General features: G+C 35.7%; 1 protein-coding gene across 1 annotated transcript in view; it reads left to right on the forward strand.

The window, feature by feature from the left end:
- LOC132715397 (5-oxoprolinase-like) overlaps nucleotides 1-21,661 on the forward strand; it is a gene marked incomplete at its 5' end in the record, with an annotated part of 254,579 nt that overhangs the window by 187,736 nt on the left and 45,182 nt on the right. The window contains 3 exons of the mRNA XM_060698394.1: nucleotides 6,870-7,016; nucleotides 16,571-16,705; nucleotides 19,213-19,362. Coding sequence (XP_060554377.1) covers nucleotides 6,870-7,016; nucleotides 16,571-16,705; nucleotides 19,213-19,362 — 432 coding nt within the window. The remainder of the gene's footprint in view (nucleotides 1-6,869; nucleotides 7,017-16,570; nucleotides 16,706-19,212; nucleotides 19,363-21,661) is intronic.

Genomic DNA, 21,661 nt, shown 5'->3' on the forward strand with positions numbered 1-21,661 from the left:
CAGGTGAAAGTTGGCAGAATAGTGAGAAGGCTAGGTGTCAAAACACCATTCAAAAACGGCGTTCCTGGGAAGGACTGGGTTGCTGGGTTTCTTAGACGCAATGAGGATGTAAGACTGAGGACACCTCAAGCATTATCCACTGTCAGAGCCAAATTACTCAATGACACTGTTACAAATAATTTTTTTCAAGATTTAAATTTGTTAGTTAATCAACTAGGTCTGGCAGAAAAGCCAAAACAAATATGGAATATAGATGAAAGTAGTGTGCCTCTTTTGCACAAACCTTCCCGAGTGCTTGCCCAGAAAGGAATAAAAAACTTGCCCGGTCGTGTCGGAAACAACAGGGAAAATATTTCTGTACTGGCATGTATAAATGCTGCTGGGGGCGAAGTACCACCTATGATAATTGTCAAAGGAAAAACGTATAAAAGTCTCCTTGCGTATAATACAGAAAACGGAGTCCCTGGTAGCATTTATACATACCAAGAAAGAGCCTGGATGGAGGATGCTCTCGGGGAAGTTTGGTTTAAGGGGCACTTTCTGAAACATTGCGGACCGGAGAGACCTCAGCTGATAATATTAGATTCCCATTCTTCTCATGAAACCTTAGGGTTCATAGAAGCTGTCATTGAAAATAATATTTCTCTTTTTGCATTTCCTCCACATACCACTCAGTGGTTGTGCCCTCTAGACAAAACGGTATTTGGCCCGCTTTCGAGATCATACTCGAGAGAGTGTACGGAATTCATGGCCTCCAGTCCGAATAACATTGTTAATAAATGGGAATGGCCAAGGCTATTTAGGTTAGCACACGATAGTGCCTTTACGGCAGGCAATATTGTAAATGGTTTCCGTAAGTGTGGCATTTACCCTATTAACCGCAATGCGCTACCTTCAACTGCAACAATGCCATCTCAACCCTTTGACATAGTGCGGCCATGCGAAACACAAAATACCGTTTCAAGTTCACCTGTCAGAGAGGAATCTCAGGCTATTAATAACGATAGCATTACAGTCCAAGTCGATTCGAACTGCAGCCTTCTCAGTGAACAAGAACTAATTAACTTAGTTTTGTCTGGAGAATACCCATGCAGCGTTAACCCTGCTACGGGAGATTTAGAATTACAGCTTGAGGTTTCAAATAATATTTCCCCTGTTCTACCATTGGTAAACGAGTCTAATTGCATAACTCCTACGTCATCTGCACATACCAGTTATCCTTCAATACAAGAATGGTCAGCTAGTGTCAGCTCTGCTTTTGAGCTGCCCCGGTCAGACAGAAAACTATCTCCCAAATTTAATGCAAGAAAATTAACAAGCCATAGAATTCTTACGTCAAATGCTATTGTTGAAATAAAACGTGAGGAAAAAGAAAGAAAAGACAAAATAAAGGAAGAAAAAGAGGAAAGAAAAAGGGTAAAATTGCTTAAGGAAGAAAATAAGAAAAACAAAGTTGTCAAATCGGATAAAAAAACGAAATAATTTAAGTATGTTATTTCAGAAATCAGAAATAAAATTAAACAGAATGTTAACGACACTATTGTATTGAGTTAAAATACATGTTATATACTGTATATGTAGATCTACATTAAAATGGCTAATTATTATGAGATAGAGTGTCTTTATCTTTACTTCTTTCATGAAAACAACTGGTTGTTTAGTCATATCAATATACACACATGTATACCTGGTGGAAAAGCCCTATATAATGTACACAAGCATATTTATTTATAACTGCAGAAATACCAATAAAATGTTTTAAGAAATATAGATTTATTATTATTCAACTATTTTATGTAAAGCGACTTATTAAGCCATTTTACTTTATTAAAAACGTACGTGAATCGCCGAAAATATGTACGAAATTTCATGTACGAAATTACCCGACAGTGTACGGATTTACCCTACTTTGGCGTATCTTGTTTAAGTGCGTTGTACCAAATTTATCCAATCAAAAATCACTTTATGAACTAAATTAAACGAAGCATAACTGGTACCCGGTCCTAAACGTTTTTATATGCTTTTACTTATATTGAGTTAGTCAACAACGAAAAGCAACTGCATCCGGAACTGTACGGAATTAGCCGACTCGACTCTATTTGGCTTGCAGCATTGTCAAATAGATATCTACAAATTATTTTATAAATAATGCTTCTTGGGGTTAATTTATTTTACATGCACATGCTTTCAGACCGAAGCAAAATAATACTTCTATGACTACTGTAATTTTGAACCATATGCTTAGCTTGCTGTCAAAATCTGGTACATAAATTACCAGGCATTTATTTCTAACCCTTCAAAAATTGATAAATTGTTCCTGATTGATCAAAGATTCATTTTATTATGCAGAAAACAGATGTAACAAATAAAAAATTTCTCTCTACTTTATGAAATGATTGAAACATGAAATGTTTGAAAAAAATGTTCCCTTACATCCAAGCTTTAGTGTTGGATGAGCAGTCTGTGCGAAAGTCCGTCGGTCCTCGGTCCTGGCCGAATAAAAATCATGCGGTCCGAGATAAATTTCCTTTCCGTCAGTCCTCATGTCCGAATAAAATTTCAAAAAGTTAAAAATATTAATGACCTGATTGATAACAAGTACCCCGTGATGCAAAGAATTTATTAAAGAAGATATTGACCAACCTTAACTCTATTTTGTAGACATGTCAAATAAATACCAGTCAACTCTGTCTTCAAAAAGTTTCATCAACAACGGTAAATTTTGCCGTAAAATACAAATTTGAAAATTTTGTTTTACGATGCCTGTTGAAATAGCCGATGAGTAACAATCTTAAAATAATGAAAAAATATTTAATTTAATATAATCAAAATCAACAACAGGTAGATTTGTGAATGTTTCTGCAGGAAACAGACAAATTTTCAATTGTCACATATTTTCGCGATGCCGCTTTTTATAATTAAAAAATCGTAACCAAAAGGAAGATATGTTTTGTTAAAATGTGTGTCATAACACTTAAAATGTAGTTTAGGAATTAAAATTACTAAAGATATTGTTTACTTTAGTTGAAATGGAGGTATTTACCTGTATACATGTTTGTCACATACAATGAATATTTTCTTATGGGGGGGGGGGGGGAAGTGGAGTGAATCTGGAAGAAAAGAGCATAATGGTCTGATGATGTAGGGTTTTTGAAATTATATTTCAAATCTTTTCAATCACTTTTATGGTACAGTGTTGGGACATATTACCATTTTCCTGAATAAGCTTTTTCTCTGTTCAAACTCCAACTCCCCAACCCCTTACTCTGCTCATATACATCATAATCGTCAACTGCATAAGTGCAGCAAAGATGGCTTAACATATTCAAAGTGATCTGGAAGTCCTACATTTTTGTGCTTGGGAGTCCCAGGACTCCTACTTTGAAAATCCTAGTGAGAACCCTGCTTAAGTTATTTCAATTGGTCAGCATCTTCTTTTGTTTCTATATGATGGTCACACTAATGATAGTCACACTTATTTAAAGAAAGACGATCATTTTTACATTCAACTGAGTTATTATAAAATAATGCTTGAAATGTCTGGGCCGGAAAAATATCATCCGGGCCGGAAATAAACCTAAGGGTCTCGGTCCTTGTGGCCTGAAAAAAAGATTGACTTTCGCATAGACTGGATGAGGGTCATTATTTGAGTGATTTTACCGGAGGCTTATCATATTTTACTTGGCATGTTTTCTAACTGTACGCTCCTGTATCACTGTTAAAAAAAACATGAATTTTACACGCACCTGTTGCCCGTATATAACCACGCATGAACCCCAATATAATCATAATTTACAGTATGAAAATATTAGTTACCAAACAAAATAGGGAGGGAAATTTTAAAAGTCCGTAGATAATGTCATCAAATCAGGGAACATTATTTTTTGTAAAGCCTTCGGCTGTCTCATATTTAACTTGGCATCTTTAAAGAATGGCAAGAAGTATTTTCATTGACCATATTAAAATAGACATAATAATAAAAACAACAACTCAATATAACAGTACTTTTACCATTTTATATAAGTGAACAGAGTCCAAGACAAACAGTTTTTATGAGAAAACATCCCTCAAAAACAAAACAATAATTATTGTTTCATTTCAAAATCATATTAAAAAATAAATGTAGTCGTGTTTAAAAAATCAGCCCTCATAAAAGAAATATCATCATTCTTAGCCACTGGTCTAACAGGGTTAATGGCTCAGGTAAAAGAACTGCATACATGCCATATCCCCCGCCGGGGGACAAAATCCCCCGATTTTCAACAGTGTCTCCCGATCTCCCGCCGTTGGATCAAAATCCCCCGATTTTCAAAAATTCAACCAACAAAAAATTAAAGCTAAGCATTATTTAATTATAGACTTAAACAACTTTTACAACTATACAAGCCTGAAGTAATATCTCCCCATTAGTCAGCATGGGTCTAACAAATAATTGCATTGTTGGTTACTCCGACACACTTCAGCTGTCAAGGAATATACAAACCAATGTATGACATTCTCCTTTGATAAACCAATGACAGCGTCCGATACTGAATGAGTGACGTATCAATTTTTTGGGGGGGACATGTAACCCCGCCTTGAGTTTGTTGTCGGCATTGGGTCTTTGAAGTTGATAAGAAGTAGGGAAATGATGCAGATTTCACCTTTCTATGGCTTAAAAAAGTCTCCGTGAAAATGTTGATACCTTTCATTTAAAGAGAAAAAACTTTGGCTGTTAAAGTATATTTATTTAAGGATTTTGAATGCATCAAATTCAAGTTTATTTGTACTTAAATGATTCAATATATATCTGATATAAAAATAAAAATGTATTTTATATGATTAATATGCAATTAATTATATTTGTTTTGCAGGGATTCTTTTTATGCCCCCGCCATGTAATGGCCGGGGCATATAGTGTTACCCTGTTCCGTCCTTCCGTCCTTCCGTCATTCCGTCCTTCCGTCATTCCGTCATTCCGTCATTCTGTCATTCCGTCATCATCAGTTTCCGTTCATTATCTCCCCAACGGTACAACACATTCAACTTAAATTTGACATATGGATATGTCATGAGAAAATACAGGTCAAGTTCGAATTTGGTCATGGTTCGATGATTTTTGGCAGAGTTATGCCACTTTTACTTTGAAAATAATATGAAATTTTCAGTTTCCGTTCATTATCTCCCAAACGGTACAACACATTCAACTCAAATTTGACATATGGATATTTCATGAGAAAATACAGGTCAAGTTCGAATTTGGTCATGGTTCGATGATTTTTGGCAGAGTTATGCCCCTTTTACTTTGAAAATAATATGAAATTTTCAGTTTCCGTTCATTATCTCCCCAACGGTACAACACATTCAACTCAAATTTGACATATGGATATGTCATGAGAAAATACAGGTCAAGTTCGAATTTGGTCATGGTTCGATGATTTTTGGCAGAGTTATGCCCCTTTTACTTTGAAAATAATATGAAATTTTCAGTTTCTGTCATTATCTCCCCAACGGTACAACACATTCAACTCAAATTTGACATATGGATATGACATGAGAAAATACAGGTCAAGTTCGAATTTGGTCATGATTCAATGATTTTTGGCAGAGTTATGCCCCTTTTACTTTGAAAATAATGTGAAATTTTCAGTTTCCGTTCATTATCTCCCCAACAGTACAACACATTCAACTCAAATTTGACATATGGATATGTTTCTGGAATGCCCAGGCCAATTTCGAATTTGGTCATGGTTCAATGATTTTTGGCAGAGTTATGCCCCTTTCACTTTGAAAATAATATGAAATTTACAGTTTCTGTTCATTATCTACCCAACAGTGTCACATATTCAACTTTAATTTGACATATGGATATGTCAAAGGAATGGGCAGGTCAAGTTGGAATTTAGTCATGGTTCGATGATTTTTTTGCAGAGTTATGTCCCTTTCACTTTGAAAATAATATAGATACGTCTTAGGAATAAGCAGTTTAAGTTTGAATTTGGTCATGGTTTAATGATTTTGGACAACCTTATCTTTCTTGAATATTGGAAATTTTTTGAACTTTTTGTTTCAGCACTCATACTTTTGTGGAAATGTATGTATAGCCATTATTTTGGCTACAAATATGAAATATGCTATTTTCAAAAGGTTAGACTGAATAATTTCAGTGCCTTGAATATTGTATGAAAATGGTTTGTGTTAACACTGAAAAGTTTAAAGGGCTTTGAACTTAAAATGAAAACAATAATTTGTGCAAACAAATTTGGAACTAAATATTATAACATCTGAAATTTTGGCTGCATGCGGGGGCATCCGTGGCATGATGACACATTTCTAGTTTTATTTACATCAAATATTTAAAGTACCTATGTTTATTTGCAATTGTTTACATATTATTCCTTCACACTGTCATGTATGTTAAAACTTGAAAATATCAAATGATCTTGTAGAAATGTTCATTTTCATAATAAAATGGGAGAAATTTAATTATGTTTGCATCGTTTTAAGACTACGACTGGTTTGTGCTTGCTTAAAAATCCCCCTACTTTTGGTCGAAATCCCCTGCTTTTTAAAGCCAAATCCCCCTATCTGGGCGGCTGGAAATATGGCATGTATGGAACTGTTATGTCAAGATCACAAAAGAATACTGCTATTTTGTGACCCAAATAAATTCAGCGCATTTAGTGTTTTGATTTATGTAGGATATTTGTTTCTTTCATATGCACATATGGTAACACTTGGCTTTTGCATTGATTTTGTCTGAACTATTCCTCTCTGTTGACTAATTTGTTACCATGAAGCACATAGAGTAGTCATGCAGACTTTTTTGTCTGTAACTCTTGTTAAAAGATATTGTAAAGGTGACCTTACTTGTACAATTTATATTAAAGCAAAATGCAGAATTGGCAGTGAAGGATATGTTGAGAGAGATAGCAAAACAGACTGAACTACGTACAGGCACAACAACACTGCATGCTGTAGATTACATGGATAATGGTGCACCAATCAAGCTTACTGTTGATATTGATGCTGCTAAGGTGAGAAACCTTTCTGCATGATTAACAATATTTAATGATGGACAAATCACTTCTAAAAAAGATTATAGTGTTTAAGCCGTCTTCTTTATAAACCTTCTAACTGCAAATATCACCATTAAAAAATACCAATAACAACCCTTGTATTTATGATGCACAGGTTGGTATGAATTATACAATGTAATAGTTTGTGCACAGAGCTTAGATAATTGGCATTACCTTTTTTACACCTATAGAAGTGATATTAATTATGCCCCTTGGGTCAATATTGACCCCCGCCCTGAGAGTCACTTGGTTTATTTAGACTAAAATAGGAACTGAAAGTTGATTTAGACTAAAATAGGAACTGAAAGTTTGTTTTGATGATTTCTAGGTCAAGTTCGAATATGGGTTACCTGGAGTCAAAAACTTGGTCCCACTGCTCAAATATGAAAAAACCTTGTTAACACTCTGCAGTGGTCACATTTTTGACTCAACTGTCATGAAACTTGGTCAGGATGGTTGTCTAGATAATTGCTCGGATGAGTTTGATGGGTCAGTTGAAGGATCTAGGACCATCTTTGTCCACTTGTTATTCTTACATTGCCTTTCCCTTTAAAAATCTTCTTTTAAAAACCCAAACAGCTAGAACTTAGATATTTGGCATGAAACATCTCCTAGTGTGTATCTACCAAGTTTGTTCAAATAAAAGCCCGTGGGTCAAAATTTGCACCGCCCTTGTAGGAGTCATTGATTTTTATTATGCCCCCGTCATATAATGGCTTGGGCATTATAGTGTTACCCTGTTCCGTCCTTCCGTCATTCTGTCATTTAGTCATCATCAGTTTCCGTTCATTATCTTAGTAACTGTTGCACACATTCAACTCAAATTTGGCATATGGATATGTCATGAGAAAATACAGGTCAAGTTCGAATTTGGTCATGGTTCCACGGTACATATCCATATCAGTACCCTCTTTGCGAAATCTGCTGAAACGGTACCCTTTTTGCACATGCACAAGTCATTTTCCGCTAAAAACAAACCAGCGATGGATAACAAGCCGGTAAAAATTCATTGTAATAAGGAAAGGAGGTATGACACATGGAAAAGATGTATACCACGGAACACTAGAATGTTTAATTTATGTGTTGATTTGACATGTGTCCGTTTTTCAAGCACCGCAACTTCACAATAAGCTACATAAAATCGACATGTCTTATCTCGCCCATCACCATGACATATGTTTCGGACTAACATGAACCAGTGGCTTGATTATATTTGCATCATACATATTTCATATTTTCTTTTATATATCATCTTCAGACAAATGGCAAAAATAAATGTAAAATTCATAAAAACAACCTACTTTCGGTTTTGCAGCGGCACGGGCTACCTCTTGCTCTTGAATTCTTTGTATCACAGGTACCCTCTCATTTTTCAACACACGGGTACCCTCAAAGCAGGACAACGCTTTAATTGCGTTAAACGTTAAGCATGTAATATTTCCTATTTTTAAGTACGTATATATACTATAGTGTCATGATACGGACTTCTGTCATTCACAAATAGAAGAACACATTTGTCGTCTTATGATGCTTAATCTTAGAACTGGTCAATGGCAGGAATCGCCTGTCTTAAATAAGAACTGCCCATTCAAGTCGAATTCCGACTACCTGTATTATAAAGTCTTATTTGATCTTTCGCGTTTCTTGCTTCTATACATACTGTGTTAGGACGGCTACCCGTGTATCAAAAACATTGAATAAGAGGGTACCTGTGATATAAAAAATCAATAGCAGAGAGGTGGCCTGTTTCGCTGCAAAACCGAAAGTAGGGTGATTTTTTTAATTTTACATTAATTTTTGACTAATAACTGCCATTTTCCTGAATATTATGTATAAATGAACATATCTAATAGGTATGATGCATATATAAACGAGCCACTGGTTCATTTCAGCCCGAAACAATATTTCGAGGTGATGGGCGAGACAAGACATGTCAATTTTATGTAGCTAATATTGTGGGTTTGCAATAATTGAAAATGGACACACTGCAATAAACACTCGAAGATAAAACATTCTAGTGTTCCGTGGTATACATATTTTCCACATGACATACCTCATTTCGTCATTTGAAGGAGCATTAGGTGGATTGGTATCCATCGCTGGTTTGTTTTTAGCAAAGAATAGCCTGTGCATGTGCAAGAGAGTACCGTCTGAGTAGATTTCGCAAAGAGGGTACCGATATGGATATGCACCTTGGGTTCGATGATTTTTGGCAGAGTTATGCCCCTTTTACTTTGAAAATAATATGAAATTTTCAGTTTCCATTCATTATCTCCCCAACGGTATTACACATTCAAATAAAACTTGACATATGGATATGTCATGAGAAAATACAGGTCATGTTCAAATTTAGTCATGGTTTGATGATTCTTGGCAGAGTAATGCCCCTTTCACTTTGAAAATAATATGAAATTTTCAGTTTCTGTTCATTATCTCCCCAACAGTATTACACATTCAACTCAAATTTGACATATGGATACCTTAAAAGAAAGCGCAGGCCTGGTTCGAATTTGGTCATGGTTCAATGATTTTTTGCAGAGTAATGCCCCTTTCACTTTGAAAATAATATGAAATTTTCAGTTTCTGTTCATTATCTCCATAACAGTGTCACATATTCAACTCAAATTTGACATATGGATATGTCAAAGGAATGCGCAGGTCAAGTTCGAATTTGGTCATGGTTCGATGATTTTTGGCAGAGTTGTGTCCTTTTCACTTTGAAAATAATATGAAATTTTCAGTTTCCGTTCATTATCTCCACTAGGGTATTACACATTCAACTCAAATGTGACATACGGGTACATCACAAAAATACGCAGGTCAAGTTCAAATTTTGTCATGGTTCGATGATTTTTGGCAGAGTTATGCCCCTTTAACTTTGAAAAAAAAAGGAAATTTTCAGTTCCCATTCATTATCTCCCTAACAGTTGTACATATTCAACTCAAATTAAAGATATGGTTATGTCATAAGAATGCATTGGTCAATTTCCAATTTGGTCATGGTTTGATGATAGCTGACAGAGTTATCCCTCTTAAACTTGGAAAAAAAATCAGAAATTTTAAGTTTCAGTTCATTATCTCCCCAATGGTTGTACACATTCAACTCAAATTTGACATATAAATCTAGATACATCTTAGGAATAAGCAGTTCAAGTTTGAATTTGGTCATGGTTCAATGATTTTGGACAAAGATATCTCCGTTGGAAAAATTTTGAATTTTCAGTTTCAGCACTCATACTATTGTGGAAATGTATGTAGCCATTAATTTGGCTAGAAAATTGCATTATGCAATTCACAAAAAGTTAACACTGAATAGTTTCAGTGCCTTGAACTTTGTTTAAAAATGGTTTGTGTTAACATGGAATAGTTTTAAGGGCTTTGAACTTAAAATGAAAAAAATAATTTGTGCAAACAACTTTGGAACTAAATATTATAACATCTGAAATTTTGGCTGCATGCGGGGGCATTGTGGCATGACGACACATTTCTAGTCTTTACACATGTTTGTAAATAGTAAAAACTTAAAAAATCTCCTTTTAAAAACCCAATATAGCTAGAGCTTAATTAGATATCAATCATGAAACATTTTCTAGTGAGTGTCTACCAAGTGTGTTCAATTAAAAGCCCTGGGGTCAAAATTGGCCCGCCCCGGTAGGGTCATTGATTTTCCTTATATACATGTATTTCTATAGTAAAAACAAATGAATCTTCTTTTAAAAAACCGAAACAGCTAGAACTTAGATATTTAGCATGAAGCATCTTCTTATGGATGTCTACAAAGTTTGTTCAAATAAAAGCTCTGTGGTCAAAGGGGTCATTGCTTTTCCTTATATGTACGTATAAAGTAAAAACTTAAAAGTCTTCTTTTAAAAAACACAAAGAGCTAGATCAAAGATATCAAGCATGAAACATCTTCCTATGGGTGTCTACCAAGTTTGTTCAGATATACGCCCTCGGGGTCGAAATTGGTCCCGCCCCAAGGCGATTTTCCTTATATGTACTAGTAAAAACTTAAAAGTCTCCTTTTAAAAAAAGCACAAGGAGCTAGAGCTCAGATATTTGGCATGAAAGATATTCTAGTAAGTGTCTACCTCTATCAAGCTTGTTCGAATACAAGCCTTATACGCATATAGTGAAAACAAAAACTAAATCTTTTTTAAAAACCTCAAAGAGCTAGAGCTTAGATATTTAGTATGAAACATCTTCTAGTGAGTGTCTACCAAGTTTGTTCAAATAAAAGTACTGGGATCAAAATTGGCCTTGCCCTGGGGGGGGGGGTCATTGATTTTCCTTATATGTACGAGGGTTGTCCCAAAATATCGTAGACAAAGTCTGTTTCTCAATCAATTATAATACAATAGAGTCCTCCAGCTAGGGAAAAATAAATTCACCTTTTATGTGTGTCTTTGCGAAATAAAATCAAAATACCTCCAAAATTGACCAAAATATCAAAAATTAAAGAATGCTACCTATACATACCCGGCGCGCGTCGTCATAAACGTTATGACGTTATAAGATTTTTTAAAATGTTTTTCAAAGTATTCACCGTGTTTCGCGATGCACTGTCATTGTGGGACAACCCATTTATCATAAACGTTTTCAAAACAGTCCTGCTTCGTTGTACTCAACACTCGCAGAGTTGAGTTTCCTGGCGGAGTTCGTTGAAGTTTTCGAACCTGTGCCCTCGTTATTGTGATTTCAAATAAGGAAACACTGCAAAGTCTTAGGGCGTACGGAAGTCTCTGAAAACCTATCACATCAAGTTAAATCTCTGTCTCCTGAGATTTATGGCAAGGTGCATTATCTTGATAAAATATAATGTTCTCCATGTTGTCAATTAACGCTGGACGCTTCTTCAACTTAACACAGTATTCAATGACATTGCGTTGCGCCGCATTTTCATCTGACGTCGCCATTTTGGGCATTTTCAAAATAGCACTGCTGTTACGTTTTATGCTACACACTTTTTCAAATTAACGTTACATAAACGTCTGTTGCTGATATGACGTTAAAATGAATGACGTAATTCCACATGAATGTATTTACCATAATTATTATTATGCTAGAAGTTAAAGGCATTATTTTAAGAAGCATGCTCTCAACACTGAATAATATTTTATCGTGCCCCGGGTATGTTGTACTGTTAAATATAAAACCCTGATAAAAAGCGATTCCTAATATATTGGCTATTGACTTTAAGTAGGTAAATTAACAAATGACCAAGGAAGATATCTGGTAAATTTTATTAAGTTATGACGTCAGGTTGAAGAGAAAATAATGTAGTCTACGACATTTTGGGACAACCCTCGTATATAGTAAAAACTTAAAAAAATCTTATTTAAAAAAACACAAAGAGCTAGAGCTTCAATGGCATGAAATGGCAAATAAAAGCCATGGGTTCAAAATTGGCCTTGCCCATGGGGTTATTCATTTTGCTTAAAATTATGTACACACCTTTTGGAACTGTTGTTTTCCTTTAGCAATAGCAGCCAGTAATTTTTTTACACATGCATTATTTCAGATATATATATGAATATGATATCAGTTAAGATTTAGATTTTACATCTGCTTTTGTTTATAGTTTGCAATATACTTGTTCCTTGTCAGGTGAGCGATTTCAGGACCATCATGGCCCTCTTGTTGATATTATTTGACCTATTTCTATTTATAGAGTTGCGTGTTTCTATTTATAGAATTGCGTGTTTCTATTTATAGAATTGCGTGTTTCTATTTAAAGAATTGCGTGTTTCTATTTATAAAATTGCGTGTTTCTATTTATAGAATTGCGTGTTTCTATTTAAAGAATTGCGTGTTTCTATTTTTAGAATTGCGTGTTTCTATTTTTAGAATTGCCTGTTTCTATTTATAGAATTGGGTGGTTCTATTTATAGAATTGCGTGTTTCTATTGATTATTGCTTGTTTCTATTGATAGAATTGCTTGTTTCTATTTCTAGAATTGCGTGTTTCTATTTCTAGAATTGCGTGTTTCTATTTATAGAATTCCATGTTTCTATTTATAGAATTGCGTGTATCTATTTATAGAATTGCGTGTATCTATTTATAGAATTGCGTGTTCCTATTTTTAGAATGGCATGTTTCTATTTATAGAATCGCCTGTTTCTAATTTTAGAATTGCATGTTTCTATTTTTAGAATTGCCTGTTTCTAATTATAGAATTGTGTGGTTCTATTTATAGAATTGCGTGTTTCTATTGATAGAATTGCTTGTTCCTATTGATTGAATAGCGTGTTTCTATTGATAGAATTGAGCGTTTCTATTTCTAGAATTGGGTGTTTCTATTTCTAGAATTGCGTGTTTCTATTTATAGAATTCCATGTTTCTATTTATAGGATTGCGTGTTTCTATTTTTAGAATTGCGCGTTTTATTTATAGAATTGCGTGTTTCTATTTATAGAATTGCATGTTTCTATTTATAGAATTGTGTGTTTCTATTTATAGAATTGTGTGTTTCTATTTATAGAATTGCGTGTTTCTATTGATAGGATTGCGTGTTTCTATTTATAGAATTGCTGCGTGTTTCTATTTATAGAATTGCGTGTTTCTATTTTTGGAATTGCGTGTTTCTATTCATAGAATTGTGTGTTTCTATTTTTTATATTGCCTGTTTCTATTTTAAGAATTGCCTGTTTCTATTTATAGAATTGCGTGTTTCTATTTACAGAATTGCGTGTTTCTATATATATATATATATATATATATATATATATATATATATATATATATATTATATATATATATATATATATATTAGGGATGGTTCAGTTCACTTCATGAATTATATATATATATATATAGAAACATGCTATTTTCATTGAAATTCAACCAGCAGTTCTATCTGTGAAAGCCGGAAAGTATTGTTCTATTTATAGCACTGGAGATCATTTTGTGCAGCGAAGAGGAACGTGCTGGCCATGTGCCTATATATATAAATGAGTATATTTATATATACAAAATATACAGACAAAACTAATGTGACAAGACAGACCGATTAAATTTATAAAAAGGAAACGTTAAGATTTGTTCAAACATTTCTTTGTTTACTTTTAGAATAAGTAAAAAGTTGAGCGTTGCCCCGCCCGGCGCCGGCTCTTGTTCTTCATAGTTTTGTCTTCCTTAACTGCATCCAGACTTTAATTAGTCCAGCTTCGCTGTTTTCTGTGACAGCTCTTGTTGCTTTCGCCATTTGTCCGTCCGTCCGCCTGTCAGTCCACACTACCACATAAGGTTAGAAGATCATCTAACTGTTAACAGAAGAAAAGCACACAAAAGAGTTCATTCTGTAACAATAGAGTAAGGGGCCATTGGCCGACTATTAAACAAAATAAAATAACTATAGAAGTGGCACCTTATTCTAATTCAGCTGGATGTCTGTCCTTCCGCATTAATTAAGCTTGTCCGGCCTTCACAGGTTTTGTGATCCCACTACTTGTTGGATTTCAACCAAACTTTACAGGAGTGATCAGTACCATCCCTAGTTGTGCACATCCCAGGCACGCTTTGCTTCGCTGCACAAAATGGTCACCAGAGCTAAAAATTGAAAAATCTTTTCTGGCCTTCACAGGTCAAACTAATGGTGGGATTTCCACAAAATTTTACAGAAGTGATCAGTACCATCCCTAGTTGTGCAAGTGGCCGGCACGTTCTGCTTCACTGCAAAAAATGCTAAAAATAAAAAAAAAAAACTTAATAAAAACAATTAAACAAAATTAAATAACTATAGAAGTGGCACCTTATTCCAATTTGGCCGGATGTCCGTCCTTCCGCATTAAGCTTGTCCGGCCTTCACAGGTTTTGTTATCCCACTACTTGTGGGATTTCAACCAAACTTTACCGGAGTGATCAGTACCATCCCTAATTGTGCACATGGCCAGCAAGTTCCGCTTCGTTGCACAAAATGGCGCCAGAGCTAAAAATTGAAAAATCTTGTCCGGCCTTTACAGGTCAAACTGGTGGGATTTCAACAAAACATTTACAGGAGTGATCACTACTATCCCTAGTTGGCCATATCGCCAGCACGTTCCGCTTCGCTGCAAAAAATGGCTGCCAGAGCTAAAAATATAAAAAATCTTGTCCGGCATCCAAACTATTCGTGGGATTTCAAACAAACTTAAAAGGAGTGATCAGTACCATCAGTAGTAGCGCAAATGGCCGGGAAGTTCCACTTCACTGCAAAAAATTGCCACCAGAATTAAAAATAGAAAAATCTTCACAGGTCAAACTACTGGTGCGATTTTAACCAAACTTTACAGGAGTGATCAGTACCATCCCTAGTTGTGCATGTCACCAGCACATTCAGCTTCTCTGCACAAAATGGCCGCTTAAGCTAAAAATAAAAAATATATAATCCGGCTTTCACAGGTCAAACTATTGGTGGGATTTCAACCAAACTTTACAGGAGTGATCAGATCCATCCCTAATTGTGCATATGGCCAGCACGTTCCTCTTCGGTGCACAAAATGATCTCCAGTGCTATAAATAGAACAATATTTTCCGGCTTTCACAGATAGAACTGCTGGTTGAATTTCAATGAAAATTCATGAAGTGAACAGAACCATCCCTAATTGTGCATATCGCCGGAATGTTCCACTTCGCTGCTCTAAATGGCAGCCAGAGCTATCAATCCAGCTTACACAAGTCAAGCTGCCGATAGCATTTCAATGAAAACTGCACAGGAGTGTTCAATACTCTCCCAAGTTGTGCATATCACGACATGCTGCACAAAATGGCCGCCAGAGCTATAAAGCTATAAAAATCTTGTCCGGCTTTCACAGGTCAAGCTGCTGGCGGGATTTCTATAAAACTTCGCATAAATGATCATTACGCATATCACGGCATGTACTGCTTTGCTGCACAAAATGGCTGTCATAGCTATAAATAGGTCAAGCTACTGGTGGGATTTCAATGAAATTTCACATGATTTATCATTACCATTGGTAGTTGTGCATCATTGCCGGCAATGTTCAGCATACATAGTTTGGGCATACATAGTTTTGGGACACATGTTTTTGTGACAAAAACCCTTCTAGTTTACTTCATCTTCGGATTTTTCATGTTAGAAAGCTATCCAGCAAGCTAAAATACACAATGTTGGTGGCTCACAGTACTACAGTTCCAGTTTGTGCCTGAAATAATGTACAGAGGGGCACCTCCTGATGTCTTCCTCCTCCAATGACCTATACTCTGTTGGTGCAACATTAAACCCAACGAAAAACAAACAAAACTTAGAATTTTGGTTGAGTTTTCTTCTACCCCTTTATGTATTGCTTTGAAACTTTGAATACTTGTTAGTGACCATCATCCCCACTTTCAATATTCTTCTGGACAGCTCTTTTCTCATAATAATCCTCAGAGGTACATTATACAATAAGAAGCTTCAATCAAATGATTTTTATCATAAAGCGTGGTATATTCAATGAATTTGCTTGTTTTATTTATGTCTTTCTTAAGTTAACATGATTGGTATCTGCATTAGATATGGTATTTTCTACAGGGAACTGCAGTCTGTGACTTCACAGGTTCGTCATATGAGGTGTATGGTAATCTGAATGCGCCAAGGGCAGTAACTCTGTCAGCACTTATTTACTGTCTGAGGTGTATGGTTGGCCATGATGTCCCTCTTAATCAGGTAAATTTATGATTTTTGTGTCCCCTGTACAAAGTAGTGGAGACATATAGGGATCACTTCTCTGTGCTATATAAAATTCACAACAATCTAAATTTTTTATCCACTGCTTCTGTGATGAATACTCCATGGCTGCTGCAATGGACCCACTGCTTCTGCGTAAGCTAAGGCCAGTGTGCCCCAATAACATTTGTTCAGATGTAATAATTATGCGTTAATTTTACTTTTGTTTAACTGAAACACATTTCAAGATATAATTTCACTTTACAAATTGTTTTAGCTTTTTGATAGTTTCCATTATTAACAGATTAAATAAAATGATATAACATGTATATATTATTTATGTTATTTACAGTTTGCATAATTTGAATGAAGGTTATTTTACTTGCTAAAAATGAAGGTGTTATTGTTTGTTAAAAATACAATAGCAAAAATTACCTTTATGGATAAGCATTTCCTTTACATTTCTAATGGTTAAAGTTTATTTTATTAATTATATATATGCAATTTACCCCTGCAAAATTCATGGTCACTAGTTTGTGCGAAAGTTTGTCTCCACGAAAATGCATCTTTATGAAAAACGAAAAAATATTATCTCCGCGAAAATGCATCTTTATGAAAAAGGCAAAATACTGTTTCCGTGAAATATTCTAGGAATACAGTATTTGCTGCTAAATTTTTGTACTCACAGTCACTAATACATAAATCCATTAAAGTGGTTATAAACTCTGCAAGTCCTTTTCATGAACTCAGCTGGATAAAGTTATTAAAATTAGGAATCATAGTTATTTTCTAACTATGAAATAAATGGCTTTTTATGTCCCTGAAGGGTGGCATATTATAGTTGCACAATCTGTATGTCTCTGTGCTCCCAACTTACACAACATTGGTGTCCAGTCTGTAACTTTGTCATGCATCGAAGGGTTTTATAATAACTTGGCACAAATGTCTACCTCATCATGATGATGTGTAGCAACTAAGTACCGTGTCCCTACATCAAAGGTCAAGGTCTAACTTACAGTTGGAAGGTTCACATTCTCACAATTAGAGTTTAAAGGTACACATATTTGTGTCTTAAGTCATGCAGTGGAGGATTTTTAAATAACCCAGCATATTTGCTGCCACATCAAGACAACTTGTGGCATCAAAGACCAATGTTCTAAGTCCAAGGTCTTAATTATAGTTTGAAGGTTTTCATTCTCACAAGAACAGTTTGAAGGTACACATTTGTGTCCAGACTGTATCTTTGTCAAGACAATGTAATGTACATAACTTGTGTCATGTCTGAGACCCATGTCGCTTGCTAAAATGTCAAGGTCACACTTAGTGGTTGAATGTACATATTTATACGCCCGCACAACAAAGTTGTAAGGGAGGTCAGCTTGTCCGTCCGGCTGTCTGTCGTTTTTAGCTTGACTATTTGCAGAATAATCGAGCTAATGCAGTCACCCATTTGTCGGCGTCGGCGTCCCCGTGGTTAAGTTTCTGTGTGTAAGCTGGTATCTCCATAACTACTGAAGGGAATGTATTGAAACTTCACACACTTGTTCTCTGTGATTAACTAAGATGATTGGCACAAGTCCCATAACTCTGATTTGCTTTTTTACATAATTATGCCCCTTTTTCAACAGGGGCCTTGACTGAAAAAAGCTTGTCTGCCAAATAACTTAAGATTCCTTTGACCAACAGTCTTCATATTTGGCATTGAGGTTAGTCATGATTGGTAGATAACCCCTATTAATTTTGAGGTCACCAGGAAGGTCAAAGGTCTAGTTCACAGGGGCCTTGACTAGGTCAAGGTTACAGGGGCCTCAACTGAAAAATTCTTGTCCGCCCAATAACTTAAGATTCCTTTGACCCACAGTCTTTATATTTGGCATGGAGATTAATAATGATTAGTAGATGACCCCTATTGATTTTGAGGTCACTAGGTCAAAGGTCTAGGTCACAGGGCGACTTCAAAAAGCTTGTCTGCCTATTAACCTAAGTATCCTTTGACCCACAGTCTTCGTATATGGCATGGAGGTTGGTCATGTCCATTTGGTGACCTATGTTAATTTTGAGATCACTTGGTCAAAGGTCAAGGTCACTGGTGCCTGAACTTCAAAAAGCTTGTTTGCTCAACTGCTTAAGAATGCTTTGGTCTACAGTCTTCATATTTAGTATTGAGGTTGGTTATGACTATTAGATGACCCCTATTGATTTTAAGATGACTGTGTCAAAGGTCAAGGTCACAGTTGTAACTGGACTGTAACTTTGTCATGCATGGAAGGATTTTGAAATAAATTGGCATAGATGTCTACCACATTAAGATGATGTGTCACGTCCAAGACCCATGTCCCTACCTCCAAGGTCAAGGTGGTAGCACTTCATTTCACAAGAACAATATTAAGCAATATTTTATATTGTATTTTCTTTTCATAATACCTTTCTGCAGTTCTTACAAAAACTTTGGGGGGGGGGGGGCATTCATCACTTTTGCATAACAGCTTTTGTTTCCATCTGTTTAGGGATGTTTGAAGCCAGTTACAGTAATTATCCCCCAGGGCAGTATTTTAGATCCAAGTGAGAATGCTGCAGTGGTTGGAGGCAATGTCCTTACCTCACAGAGAATTGTTGATGTTATACTGAAATCTTTTGATGTGTGTGCTGCTTCACAGGTATGAATTGATTAACAAATAAATAATTAACAAACTGATATTATGTAGTATGTGTGGTTGTCTGTCCAGATGTCTTTCCGTCTTATTTTACGGGACATAACTCTTAATATATAAGAGGTATCAACAAGAAACTTTGTAGATCTCATTGAGAAGAAGTGAAGTGCAAAAACAAACTAACTCTGCCTTGCCTAATTTTGAAGTTATTGCATTTTGTTCATTTTTATTCCCCTTTAGAAGAAGGTGGGGGCATATTGTTATTTGTTTGGGTTGTCAGACCAAACAAATAATGTTAGCGAAATTTCAGACCCTGATGTGCTTATTTGCAAAAACCGTTCCCGATTCTGGAGTTCAAATCCCAGTTAAGGCAACTTATGCCACCGCATATAGTGATTCGAAAAACCACTTGTCCAATTTCAACCAAACTTGGCAGGATTGATCCTTGGGTAAGGGCTTCCAAACTTGTTCAAAGAATTTCATTCCATGAAGAAATCTGGTTGCCATGGCAACCAAAAGAAATTGTAACAATAAATTTTAAAAATCTTCTTGTAAAAAGACCCACAAGGTCTAGAGCATAGATATTTTGCATAAGGCATTGTCTGGTAGACCTCTACCAACAGTGTTTAAATTATAGCCCTGGGGTCAAAATTGGTCCTACCCCGGGGGTCATTGATTCTTTCTATATGTACATATAGCCCCCCCTGGGGGTCATAGGTTTTCCTTATTAGCTCACCTGAGCTAGCTCAGGGTGAGCTTTTAGGATCGTTGAATGTCCGTTGTCCATCCACACTTGTTCGTTAACACTCTAGCGGTCACATTTTAGCCTCAATCATCATAAAACTTTGTCAGGATGCTTATCTAGTTGAAAGCTCTGATAAATTCGAACATGGGTGATCTCAGATGAAAAACTAGCTCACAGGAGCTAAAAATAGAAAAACCTTATTAACACTGTAGCTGTCACATTTTTGCATCAATCATCATCAAACTTGGTCAGGATGCTAATCTAGTTGATAGCTCTGATAAGTTCGAACATGGGTCATCTCAAAATGAAAAACTAGGTCACCGGGGGTTAAAATAGAAAAACCCTGTTTACACTGTAGCGGTCACATTTTTTCCTCAATCATGATCAAACTTTGTCAGGATGCTTATCTAGTTGATAGCTCTGATGCGTTCAAACATGGGTCTTGGATGAAATACTAGGTCACAGGCGCTAAAAATCGAAAAACCTTGTTAACACTCTAGCGGTCACATTTTTGACCCAATCATCATCAAACTTGGTCATGATGCTTGTCTAGGTAATAGCTCGGATGAGTTCGAGCATGGGTCATATTGGATGAAAAACTAGGTCACAGGAGCTAAAAATAGAAAAATCTTGTAAACACTAGTGGCTACTGTTTTGATCCAAGTATCCTGGAAATTAGTTTGAAAGTTTGTTTTGATGATTTCTAGGTCAAGTTCGAATATGGGTCACCTGGGTAAAAAACTAGGTCACACTTTCTTGTTTAATTATTGCCCTTTGTTTATTTTTAGCTCACCTGACCACTAAGTGGTCAAGGTGAGGTATAGTGATGGGGCTATGTCCGTCGTCGTGCGTAGTTCATCGTCAACAATTGGGTTCTTAACAGTCTAGCAGTCACAGTTTTGATTGGATCATTGTCAAACTTTGTCAGAATGTCTCAATGAAATACAGATCGAGTTCGAAGATGGGTCATCTCCGGTCAAAAACTAGGTCAAAGGAGCTAAAAATAGAAAAAGCTTGTTAACACTCTAGTAGCTGCAGTTTTGATCCAGATATTCTGGAAATTTGTCAGGAAGTTTGTTTTGATGATTTCTAGGTCAAGTTCTAAGATGGGTTATCTCCGGTCAAAAACTAGGTCACAGGAGCTTAAAATAGATAAAGCTTGTTAACACTCTACTGGCTGCAGTTTTGATTCAAATATTCTGGAAATTTGTCAGAAAGGTTGTTTTGATGAATTCTAGGTCAAATTTCAAGATTGGCCATGTCCGGTCAAAAACTAGGTCACAGGAGCAAAAAATAGAAAAAGCTTTTTAACACTCTAGTGGCTGCAGTTTTGATACAAATATTCTGGAAATTTGACAGGAAGGTTGTTTTGATGATCTCTTGGTCAAGTTCGTAGATGGATCATCTCTGGTTAAAAACTAGGTCACAGGAGCTTAAAATAGAAAAAGCTTGTTAACACTCTACTGGCTGCAGTTTTGATCCAAATATTCTGGAAATTTGTCAAGAAGGTTGTTTTGATGATTTCTAGGTCAAGTTCGAAGATGGGTCATCTCCGGTCAA

This window comes from Ruditapes philippinarum, unplaced genomic scaffold (assembly GCF_026571515.1).
Source record: "Ruditapes philippinarum isolate M1 unplaced genomic scaffold, ASM2657151v2 ctg66_1_1_1_1, whole genome shotgun sequence".
Lineage (NCBI taxonomy): Eukaryota > Metazoa > Mollusca > Bivalvia > Venerida > Veneridae > Ruditapes > Ruditapes philippinarum.